The 13,074-nt window shown below is 51.6% G+C and overlaps 1 protein-coding gene across 2 annotated transcripts in view; it reads right to left on the reverse strand.

Annotated features, from left to right (window-relative positions):
• Positions 1-421: 421 nt before the first annotated feature.
• The window catches only part of LOC143279574 (growth hormone secretagogue receptor type 1-like), a 130,627-nt gene continuing 117,974 nt past the window's right edge, over positions 422-13,074 (reverse strand). The window contains exons 3-6 of one of the 2 annotated variants that reach the window (XM_076583654.1): positions 12,101-12,270; positions 9,723-9,845; positions 7,081-7,301; positions 422-1,704 (exon numbers count right to left, since the gene is read on the reverse strand). In XM_076583654.1, the coding sequence (XP_076439769.1) occupies positions 1,434-1,704; positions 7,081-7,301; positions 9,723-9,845; positions 12,101-12,270 (785 nt within the window). In that variant the 3' untranslated portion in view covers positions 422-1,433. Of the gene's footprint in view, positions 1,705-7,068; positions 7,302-9,722; positions 9,846-12,100; positions 12,271-13,074 lie in introns of both variants that reach the window. The other variant, XM_076583653.1, reaches the window with a different exon arrangement.

The raw sequence follows: 13,074 nt of genomic DNA on the forward strand, positions 1-13,074 counted from the left end.
TCAGTTACGTGGTGATTCTGTCCCCACTATAGTCAGTTACGTGGTGATTCTGTCCCCACTATAGTCAGTCACGTGGTGATTCTGTCCCCACTATAGTCAGTTACATGGTGATTCTGTCCCCACTAGAGTCAGTTACATGGTGATTCTGTCCCCACTATAGTCAGTTACATGGTGATTCTGTCCCCACTAGAGTCAGTTACATGGTGATTCTGTCCCCACTATAGTCAGTTACGTGGTGATTCTGTCCCCACTATAGTCAGTTACGTGGTGCTTCTGTCCCCACTAGAGTCAGTTACATGGTGATTCTGTCCCCACTATAGTCAGTTACATGGTGCTTCTGTCCCCACTATAGTCAGTTACATGGTGATTCTGTCCCCACTAGAGTCAGTTACGTGGTGATTCTGTCCCCACTAGAGTCAGTTACATGGTGATTCTGTCCCCACTAGAGTCAGTTACGTGGTGATTCTGTCCCCACTAGAGTCAGTTACGTGGTGATTTTGGCCGAGAGTAAATGATTACTCAACTGTACAGTCCAACCCCAAGTTTCAGCTTGGAGGATGTCTAAACGTGCAGAATTATCCATGAAAACCACACCACATCTGCTTCAACAAAAGTACTAATGGAACAGATGCCTAATCTATTTATAAACGCAAAGCACTGGTCACGCCATGAAAACCTACCCCAGGTCTGTATAAAACGTCGTTTACACCACACCACACACAAAAAAGTAAAGAATCGTCGGTCCCATGCATTCTCATCTCGTCATCTGCACCCACCATCGTCGTCATCTGCACCCACCATGGTCGTCATCATCTCTCACTCCGCGGTCCAGCAGGTCACAGCGACATCATCAGGCTGTTTTAAGTGCACAGCTTCAGTTTGAAGGATGGGTCAGTTTCAGTTCAGGTTCAGTTTGAAGGATGGGTCAGTTTCAGTTCAGGTTCAGTTTGAAGGATGAGTCTGTTTCAGTTCAGGTTCAGTTTGAAGGATGTGTCTGTTTCAGTTCAGGTTCAGTTTGAAGGATGGGTTAGTTTCAGTTCAGGTTCAGTTTGAAGGATGAGTCTGTTTCAGTTCAGCTTCAGTTTGAAGGATGTGTCTGTTTCAGTTCAGCTTCAGTTTGAAGGATGGGTTAGTTTCAGTTCAGCTTCAGTTTGAAGGATGGGTCAGTTTAAGTTCAGGTTCACTTTCAAATAAGTGTCAAAGCATGCGGACTGAGCAAAATACTTGACAGCACATCTGCCAAATAAAAACAAAAACAAATCTACGCATACACCTAGGGCGCTGGGCTTGCCTTAGGAGCAAACCAAATTCTGAAACAAAATAAGTACGTGATGTGTGTGTGTGTGTGTGTGTGTGTGTGTGTGTGTGTGTGTGTAAAAACTAGCTCCTCCTCCACACAGCGGACCATGCAGCAAGCAGACAGCATGGCAGCCTCACAGGATGGTGGTGCAGGAACGACTCTTGAAGGGCATGGAGAGCACGACGCCTTTCTTCACCAGGGGAGACGACGCTGCACTGTCTGACGGAGACGAGGCGCACGTGGTGACGACTGACGTGGAGGGCTGTCCGGCCCGAGGACTGCCCACCCGGCTTCCCTGCTGGTGCTGGTGACCGTTCACCGAGGGGCTGTCCAGCGACACCAAGCGAAGGCTGGAGCCCGGGTGGTGAGACATCAAACCGCGGTGCACCCCCGACACTGACCACCTGCACACAGACCACATCCACTGTCAACACTGACCACCGGCACACAGACCACATCCACTGTCAACACTGACCACCTGCACACTGTCCACATCCACTGTCAACACTGACCACCTGCACTCTGTCCACATCCACTGTCAACACTGACCACCTGCACACAGACAACATCCACTGTCAGAACTGACCACCTGCACTCTGTCCACATCCACTGTCAACACTGACCACCTGCACACAGACAACATCCACTGTCAACACTGACCACCTGCACACAGACAACATCCACTGTCAACACTGACCACCTGCACTCTGTCCACATCCACTGTCAACACTAACCACCTGCACACAGACAACATCCACTGTCAACACTGACCACCTGCACACAGACCACATCCACTGTCAACACTGACCACCTGCACTCTGTCCACATCCACTGTCAACACTGACCACCGGCACACAGACAACATCCACTGTCAACACTGACGACCTGCACTCTGTCCAAATCCACTGTCAACACTGACCACCTGCACACAGACCACATCCACTGTCAACACTGACCACCTGCACACTGTCCACATCCACTGTCAAGGGGCTGTCATCAACACTGACCACCTGCACACAGACCACATCCACTGTCAACACTGACCACCTGCACTCTGTCCACATCCACTGTCAAGGGGCTGTCAACACTGACCACCTGCACACAGACCACATCCACTGTCAACACTGACCACCTGCACACTGTCCACATCCACTGTCAACACTGACCACCTGCACACAGACCACATCCACTGTCAACACTGACCACCTGCACACAGACCACATCCACTGTCAACACTGACCACCTGCACACAGACCACATCCACTGTCAACACTGACCACTTGCACACAGACCACATCCACTGTCAACACTGACCACCTGCACACTGTCCACATCCACTGTCAACACTGACCACCTGCACACAGTCCACATCCACTGTCAACACTGACCACTTGCACACAGACCACATCCACTGTCAACACTGACCACCTGCACACTGTCCACATCCACTGTCAACACTGACCACCTGCACACAGTCCACATCCACTGTCAACACTGACCACTTGCACACAGTCCACATCCACTGTCAACACTGACCACCTGCACACAGACCACATCCACTGTCAACACTGACCACCTGCACACAGACCACATCCACTGTCAACACTGACCACCTGCACACAGACCACATCCACTGTCAACACTGACCACCTGCACACAGACCACATCCACTGTCAACACTGACCACTTGCACACAGACCACATCCACTGTCAACACTGACCACCTGCACACTGTCCACATCCACTGTCAACACTGACCACCTGCACACAGTCCACATCCACTGTCAACACTGACCACTTGCACACAGACCACATCCACTGTCAACACTGACCACCTGCACACTGTCCACATCCACTGTCAACACTGACCACCTGCACACAGTCCACATCCACTGTCAACACTGACCACTTGCACACAGTCCACATCCACTGTCAACACTGACCACCTGCACACAGACCACATCCACTGTCAACACTGACCACCTGCACACAGACCACATCCACTGTCAACACTGACCACCTGCACACAGACCACATCCACTGTCAACACTGACCACCTGCACACAGACCACATCCACTGTCAACACTGACCACCTGCACACAGACCACATCCACTGTCAAGGGGCTGTCAACACTGACCACCTGCACACTGTCCACATCCACTGTCAACACTGACCACCTGCACACAGACCACATCCACTGTCAACACTGACCACCTGCACACAGACCACATCCACTGTCAACACTGACCACCTGCACACAGACCACATCCACTGTCAAGGGGCTGTCAACACTGACCACCTGCACACTGTCCACATCCACTGTCAACACTGACCACCTGCACACAGACCACATCCACTGTCAAGGGGCTGTCAACACTGACCACCTGCACACTGTCCACATCCACTGTCAACACTGACCACCTGCACACTGTCCACATCCACTGTCAAGGGGCTGTCAACACTGACCACCTGCACACTGTCCACATCCACTGTCAACACTGACCACCTGCACACTGTCCACATCCACTGTCAACACTGACCACCTGCACACTGTCCACATCCACTGTCAACACTGACCACCTGCACACAGACCACATCCACTGTCAACACTGACCACCTGCACACAGACCACATCCACTGTCAACACTGACCACCTGCACACAGACCACATCCACTGTCAACACTGACCACCTGCACACAGACCACATCCACTGTCAACACTGACCACCTGCACACAGACCACATCCACTGTCAACACTGACCACCTGCACTCTGTCCACATCCACTGTCAACACTGACCACCTGCACACAGACAACATCCACTGTCAGAACTGACCACCTGCACTCTGTCCACATCCACTGTCAACACTGACCACCTGCACACAGACAACATCCACTGTCAACACTGACCACCTGCACACAGACAACATCCACTGTCAACACTGACCACCTGCACTCTGTCCACATCCACTGTCAACACTAACCACCTGCACACAGACAACATCCACTGTCAACACTGACCACCTGCACACAGACCACATCCACTGTCAACACTGACCACCTGCACTCTGTCCACATCCACTGTCAACACTGACCACCGGCACACAGACAACATCCACTGTCAACACTGACCACCTGCACTCTGTCCAAATCCACTGTCAACACTGACCACCTGCACACAGACCACATCCACTGTCAACACTGACCACCTGCACACTGTCCACATCCACTGTCAAGGGGCTGTCATCAACACTGACCACCTGCACACAGACAACATCCACTGTCAACACTGACCACCTGCACACAGACCACATCCACTGTCAACACTGACCACCTGCACACTGTCCACATCCACTGTCAACACTGACCACCTGCACACAGACCACATCCACTGTCAACACTGACCACCTGCACACAGACCACATCCACTGTCAACACTGACCACCTGCACACAGACCACATCCACTGTCAACACTGACCACCTGCACACAGACCACATCCACTGTCAACACTGACCACCTGCACACAGACCACATCCACTGTCAACACTGACCACCTGCACACAGACCACATCCACTGTCAACACTGACCACCTGCACACTGTCCACATCCACTGACAAGGGGCTGTCAACAACACTGACTACTCATCCATATACGCTACACCACATCTGCTTTTTGACAAAAGAAGAGCAAGTGCGTGATAAAAAAAAACAAACAAAAAAAACCGCACAAACAAAAAACAAACAACAAAAAAACAAAAAAGCGAGTGCTGAACCTTCGCAAAAGCTCAAAGTCCCTGGCCAGGCCGTTAAGAGCTTGACCGATGTCTGTGTTGAAAAGTTAAAGAAATGAAATGATATTATTAATCAAAATATGCAAATACATCAAATGTCATACAGTGAAACATTCGCAGAAGGCAAAAGATCAAAACAGAGAGGGAGAGAGAGACAGAGACACAGGGAGAGACAGAGAGAGACACAGGGAGAGAGAGACAGACACAAGGGAGAGAGACAAACAGAGAAACAGACAGAGAGACAGAGCATTATAAACCTTCCTCAAATGAGTGTGCCTGCACACCATGTCTCCCATTCTCCCACAATACCCCTCACCCACCTCCCTCCCCACACAGCCAGTGATGACAGGTGTACCTGGACACAGACTCTCTACGGGAGGACAGAGTCCCCGCCCCCCCACCCGCTCACCACCCCCCACCCCCACAATACCCCTCACCCCCTGCCCCCACAGCCAGTGATGACAGGTGTACCTGGACACAGACCCTCTCCGAGAGGACAGATAGAGTCCCCCCCACCCGCTCACCACCCCCCACCCCCACAATACCCCTCACCCCCTGCCCCCACAGCCAGTGATGACAGGTGTACCTGGACACAGACCCTCTCCGGGAGGACAGATAGAGTCCCCCCCCACCCGCTCACCACCCCCCACCCCCACAATACCCCTCACCCCCTGCCCCCACAGCCAGTAATGACAGGTGTACCTCGACACAGACTCTCTCCGAGAGGACAGATAGAGTCCCCCCCCACCCGCTCACCACCCCCCACCCCCACAATACCCCTCACCCCCTGCCCCCACAGCCAGTGATGACAGGTGTACCTGGACACAGACTCTCTCCGAGAGGACAGATAGAGTCCCCCCCCACCCGCTCACCACCCCCCACCCCCACAATACCCCTCACCCCCTGCCCCCACAGCCAGTAATGACAGGTGTACCTGGACACAGACTCTCTCCGAGAGGACAGATAGAGTCCCCCCCCACCCGCTCACAACCCCCACCCCCCACAATACCCCTCACCCCCTGCCCCCACAGCCAGTGATGACAGGTGTACCTGGACACAGACTCTCTCCGAGAGGACAGATAGAGTCCCCCCCCACCCGCTCACCACCCCCACCCCCACAATACCCCTCACCCCCTGCCCCCACAGCCAGTGATGACAGGTGTACCTGGACACAGACTCTCTCCGAGAGGACAGATAGAGTCCCCCCCCACCCGCTCACCACCCCCACCCCCACAATACCCCTCACCCCCTGCCCCCACAGCCAGTGATGACAGGTGTACCTGGACACAGACTCTCTCCGAGAGGACAGATAGAGTCCCCCCCACCCGCTCACCACCCCCCACCCCCACAATACCCCTCACCCCCTGCCCCCACAGCCAGTAATGACAGGTGTACCTGGACACAGACTCTCTCCGAGAGGACAGATAGAGTCCCCCCCCACCCGCTCACAACCCCCACCCCCCACAATACCCCTCACCCCCTGCCCCCACAGCCAGTGATGACAGGTGTACCTGGACACAGACTCTCTCCGAGAGGACAGATAGAGTCCCCCCCCACCCGCTCACCACCCCCACCCCCACAATACCCCTCACCCCCTGCCCCCACAGCCAGTGATGACAGGTGTACCTGGACACAGACTCTCTCCGAGAGGACAGATAGAGTCCCCCCCCCACCCGCTCACAACCCCCACCCCCCACAATACCCCTCACCCCCTGCCCCCACAGCCAGTGATGACAGGTGTACCTGGACACAGACTCTCTCCGAGAGGACAGATAGAGTCCCCCCCCACCCGCTCACCACCCCCACCCCCACAATACCCCTCACCCCCTGCCCCCACAGCCAGTGATGACAGGTGTACCTGGACACAGACTCTCTCCGAGAGGACAGATAGAGTCCCCCCCACCCGCTCACCACCCCCACCCCCCACAATACCCCTCACCCCCTGCCCCCACAGCCAGTGATGACAGGTGTACCTGGACACAGACCCTCTCCGGGAGGACTCCGATTCGCGGGCCGTCAGGTGGCTCGGGGCGTGGCGGGCCCCCGTGAGCAGCCTCCAGAAGGCCTGCTTGAAGTTGGAGGAGATGAGCGAGTAGATGATGGGGTTGCCGGCCGAGTTGGTGTACATCAGCAGGCGGCCTGCCCACATGACGTTGTAGTACGTCTCTGGACCCAGCGCCTTGATCTGCCCTGGAGGGGCCAGCACCTGCCAGCACTTCTCACTTCCAGTTGTTCTTTTCACCTTTCACTTCCTCAAGCAGGCGTCACTGCCTCCCCCCCCCCCCCCCCACCACCCCCACACACACACATACTGCACCCACACACACACACACACACAACGTCCACATGCACACACACACACACACACACACACACACACACACACACACACACAGACACACAGACACACACACACACACACTCCCTCTCTCTCTCTCTGTCACACACACACACACACACATACAGAGAGAGAGAGAGAGAGAGAGAGAGAGAGAGAGAGAGAGAGAGAGAGAGAGCAAAGACAGTACCTAGGAACCACAAACACAAGAGCAGACATTAACAAACACTCATGGAGTATATACGAGTGATGTTCAGTAAGCATTTCCCCTGATTTACTTCTGGTTACTGTAAGGGGCTGAAAGAGCACATGTATCGTAATACATTATTATCTCCATAGTTCACATGGTAATTTGACAATCTGAACTCATGACACTTTCCCTTTCACAGGTGCTGTGGTGGAGTGAGGTGTGGTCAAACAGAGAGGGTGGCAGGCTGACCAGTGTCCACCTCCTGCAAAACAACGTCCCGGTTCACAACTCACCTGTTGCCCACACGGAAGCACGGTCCTGCGGCTAAAACTTCCTTCCTCACCCCCTTTCCCTGACGCCCTCGCCCCACCTTCCACCTCTCTCCAACCGTCAAGTCATTTTGAAGGCAAGCACTTCCCAGACGACACACTCGCTAGTTGTTTTTTGTTTTGTTTTGTTTTTTCAATTATATATGTTTGTGTTTATATATCTATGTTTATATATATATATATATATATATATATATATATATATATATATATATATATATATATATATATATATATATATATATAAATTTTCACCACTTATTATTTTACTTTCTTGTTCATATGTCCCTAACACTAACAGTCTCTTCCACCCCCTTCCCCCACTCCTGCCCTCTCACCCCCTGCCCACCTTCCCTCACCCTTCCCTTTCAGAACCCTTTCTTTCCCTCATCCATTCACACTGACAGTTCTACTCACCCTGCTTTGTTTTTTGTGTCCTTTCCTGTGACTTCTCATCATCACTTTCCTTTCCTGAACTTTTCTCTCTCCCTCTCTGTCTGTATCTTTCTGTCTGTCACTCACTCATTTCATTTGCCTGAAGAAGAGCTTGTGGCTCGATACGTTGCCTCTTTTATCCCACGTAAGTCGACTTTTACCAAGATTCTTTTAGTCTACCTCCCACTTCCCAGACGATGCCACGATTATTTCCGAGGTCAGGTTCAACCTGCAGACTTCTACAGGCAAGGTAGCAGCTGCATAAAGCGATGGGAGAAGTGTGTTACCCTTGGTAGCACCCATAAGAGAACGATTTATAGCTGTGCCAAGTCTCGTTCCTCTCAGCGTGGGGGAAGGGACCCGAGGAAATCTTTAAAGAACATCCCCAGTGGAATGGAGAATTGTCCATCTCTAGGAAAACTTACAATTTTGGCTGATATTGACGCTTGCTATGTTGTATGTTTCATGCAATGGAAGACTGTAAAACAACAACAACAATTAACAAACAAAAAAACAAAAAAACAAAAAAACACGAACATGGAAAGAAACAGGGAGATAAAGGACACATTAAAAAAACGAAAATTAAAAAAAAAAGAGGTTGGAAAACAAACTCCAGCCTCCGGTGCAGAGTGATGCTGTGTGTGTGAGGCTGTCTGTTTGAGGCTTTGTGAGTCGGTGTGTGTGTGTGTGTGTGTGTGTGTGTGTGTGTGTGTGTGTGTTGTGTGTGTGAAGCTGTGTGTGAGGCTGTCTGTGTAAGGCTGTGTGTGAGGCTGTGTGTGTGAGGCTGTGTGTGTGAAGCTCTGTGTGTGTGAGAGGCTGTGCGTGTGAGGCTGTCTGTGTGAAGCTCTGTGTGTGTGAGGCTGTCTGTGTGAGGCTGTCTGTGTGAAGCTCTGTGTGTGTGAGGCTGTCTGTGTGAGGCTGTGTGTGTGAGAGGCTGTGTGTGAGGCTGTCTGTGTGAAGCTCTGTGTGTGTGAGAGGCTGTGTGTGGGGCTGTCTGTGTGAGGCTGTGTGTGAGGCTGTGTGTGTGTGAGGCTGTGTGTGTGAGGCTGTGTGTGTGAGGCTGTCTGTGTGGGGCTGTGTGTGAGGCTGTGTGTGTGAGGCTGTGTGTGAGGCTGTCTGTGTGAGGCTGTGTGTGTGAAGCTGTGTATGAGGCTGTCTGTGTGAGGCTGTCAGTGTGAAGCTGTGTGTGAGGCTGTGTGTGTGAGGCTGTGTGTATGAGGCTGTCTGTGTGAAGCTGTGTGTGAGGCTGTGTGTGTGAGGCTGTGTGTATGAGGCTGTCTGTGTGAAGCTGTGTGTGAGGCTGTGTGTGTGTGAGGCTGTGTGAGGCCAGCTGACCTGCCAGAGGACGACGCAGCGCACGGGCAGCAGGGAGACGAAGAAGAGCAGCACGATGCCCATCAGCATCTTGATCACCTGCTTCCGGGACCGGTGACTGCTCAGCACCGTCACGTCCCGCACCTGGGGGTCAAGGTCAAAGGTTAAAGGTCCTGTCATGGCAAGTGGGCCGGTGAATTCCTATCCTGTGTCTCGGGGTGGGTACAGGAAGGCGGGACCCGGTGCTCTCCTTCCTTCCGCTGTTCTTACCTTCCCCGCACTCAGGTCCTGTGGCCATTCACACCTGGCTGCAGTGAAGTGCCTTTCCCAAACCCTACAGACCATGCCCAAACCCTACAGACCATGCCCAAACCCTACAGCACCATGCCCAAACCCTACAGCACCATGCCCAAACAGGGGGACACTGGAGTGAAGTGCCTTTCCCAAACCCTACAGCACCATGCCCAAACCCTACAGCACCATGCCCAAACCCTACAGACCATGCCCAAACAGGGGAAACAGTGGAGTGAAGTGCCTTTCCCAAACAGGGGAACACTGCAGTGAAGTGCCTTTCCCAAACAGGGGAACACTGCAGTGAAGTGCCTTTCCCAAACAGGGGAACACTGCAGTGAAGTGCCTTTCCCAAACAGGGGGAACACTGCAGTGAAGTGCCTTTCCCAAACCCTACAGACCATGCCCAATCAGGGGGAACACTGGATGAATCAGTGTCTAACTGGTGTGTGTGTGTGTGTGTGTGTGTGTGTGTGTGTGTGTGTGTGTGTGTGTGTGTGTGTGTGTGCCTGTCTGTCTGTGTTTCTGTCTGTGTCTGTGTCTGACCTCACCTGGAGGGGGTGCGGGGGTGGGGGTGGGGTGGGTGGGTGGGGGGGTTGTAATCTACATTAAAAAAAGTGATTGTTTTTACCTCTTTGGTGGCTTTCAGAAGAATTTCAGAAAATAAGACAATCAAGAACACAGCCAGATGTATTATACCGTTGGTATCAAATAAGGGTTAACATTCCTTCATCTGCACGAAAATGTCCTGTGAGTCATTGCAAGTTTTCATGAAATTACTAAGTCTCAACAGAATCTGTGTGCCTGCAGATATCAAGAATACAGACCTGCCAAGCAAGTTATCTTATTTATTTACCAGGCAAAAGTCTTTTAGGAATATTAGAAAAAAAAGCGCAACAGCATGTCACACCTGACACCACTGTCCCTTCAGGGACAAGGTTGGACTGAATAGAACTGACCGTTAAAACGACCGCTGCCTGTCATCCCGTTTCGACAGGTGTTCGTTCGTCTGAGAGAGAGAGAGAGAGAGAGAGAGAGAGAGAGAGAGAGAGAGCAACCACGGCCCCCACTCCCACCCGCCGCCATTACTTTACGGCCCCTTCCCACCCACCCCTCGCACAGATAAATAAGCAAATAAATAAATAAATAAATACAAGGAAAACAAAGAAGCTACCAACCACGTGCGGAAATAAACAACAACAATTCACTATGGATGGTGATCAAGGCATCGTCAAATCGTTAATGAGGATGATGATGACGATGACGATGATCATGATTACGATGATGAAGATGATGGTCATGATGATGATGATGATGATGACGACGATGATGTGGTTGATGATGATGAAGATGATGATGAACATTGTATTGTATTGTATTGTATTGCATTGTATTGCACTACTTTTTATTACAACAGATTTATCTGTGTGAAATTCGGGCTGCTCTCCCAAGGGAGAGCACGTCGCTACACTGATAGTGCCACCCATTTGTTGTTGTTTTTTTCTGCCCTCAGTGTCATTTGTTTTCTTATAAAAGTGGATTTTTTTTACATAATTTTGCCAGAGACAACCCTTTTGTTGCCGCTGGTTCTTTAACAGGGCTAAGTGCATGCTGCACACGAGACCTCGGTTTATCGTCTCGTCCAAATGACTAGCGTCCAGACCACCACTCAAGGTATAGTGGAGGGGGAGAAAATACTGGCGACTGTGGGATTGGAACCAGTCCGCTCAGATTCTCTGGCTTCCTAGGTGGACGCCTTACCACCAGGCCATCACTCTACGTGGTTGGTAACTATGGTGATGATGATGATGATGATGATGATGATGATGATGATGATGATGATGATGATTTTTGATGATGATGGTGGTTGGTAATTATGGAGATGATGATGATGGTGATGATGATGATGATGTGCAGAAATTGTAGCATGTGAGTGATGACGATAACAATAACAACAAAGGCGACAAGGACGGGGACGAATCGCGGCCAACCATCAGGGCCAACCACCAGGGCCAACAGACCATGGCCAACCACCAGGGCCAACCACCAGGGCCAACAGACCAGGGCCAACCACCAGGGCCAACCACCAGGGCCAATGACCCACTGACCTGGCCAATGCGGAGCGCGGATCCTGATGATCTGAGTGCCCGGATGATGCGGCAGTAGAGGCAGAGGAGGAGGAGGAGGGGCAGGAGGAAGAAGCAGAGCGTCATGCTGATGATGAAGACGTAGTGCCACCGCTCGCTCACACCCGTCACACACACCTTGCACGGCGTGCCTGCACACAGTCCACCACTTCACTCACCAACCAACCAACCAGCCAATCAGTCAGTCAGTCAGTCAGTCAATCAATCAATCAGTCAATCAACCAACCAACACACCAAACAATAATTCTGTCAGTCAATCAATCACTCAATCCATCAACTAATCAACCAACCAACCAACCAATCAATCTATCAACCAATCAGTAACACACACACACACACACACACACACACACACACACACACACACACACACACACACACACACACACACACAGCTTTATAAATCTGCATGGGAGTTATTTTGTGCAATGACACGCTCGCTATGAATAGATGAATGATGTCATCAGGCACAACATAAAGAAAAGATGAATAATTCCAATTAAAAAAAAACACATTAGCTGTCGATAGAGTGAAAAAGCGCGAATGCCCCCTTCCACCTGCCTCCTTCACTCCCTCTCTCTCTCTCTCTCTCTCTCTCTCTCTCTCTCTCTCTCTCTCTCTCTCTCTCTCTCTCTCTCTCTCTCTCTCTCTCTCTCTCTCTCTCTCTCTCTCTCTCTCTCTCTCTTTCCGCCACCCCACTCTACCACACGCACACAAGTTAAGACGACCCAACAAATATATCCAGATATATATGTGTAAAAGGCACACACACACACACACACACACACACACACACACACACACACACACACACACACACACACACACACACACACACACACACACACACGTGCACACGCGCAATGCTGTTTTCATTATTGTCTCATCCACCCCTGTCGTTGTTATTATTGTCTGATCCACCCCTGTCGTTGTTA

The sequence above is a fragment of the Babylonia areolata genome, chromosome 2, assembly GCF_041734735.1.
Source record: "Babylonia areolata isolate BAREFJ2019XMU chromosome 2, ASM4173473v1, whole genome shotgun sequence".
NCBI lineage: Eukaryota > Metazoa > Mollusca > Gastropoda > Neogastropoda > Buccinidae > Babylonia > Babylonia areolata.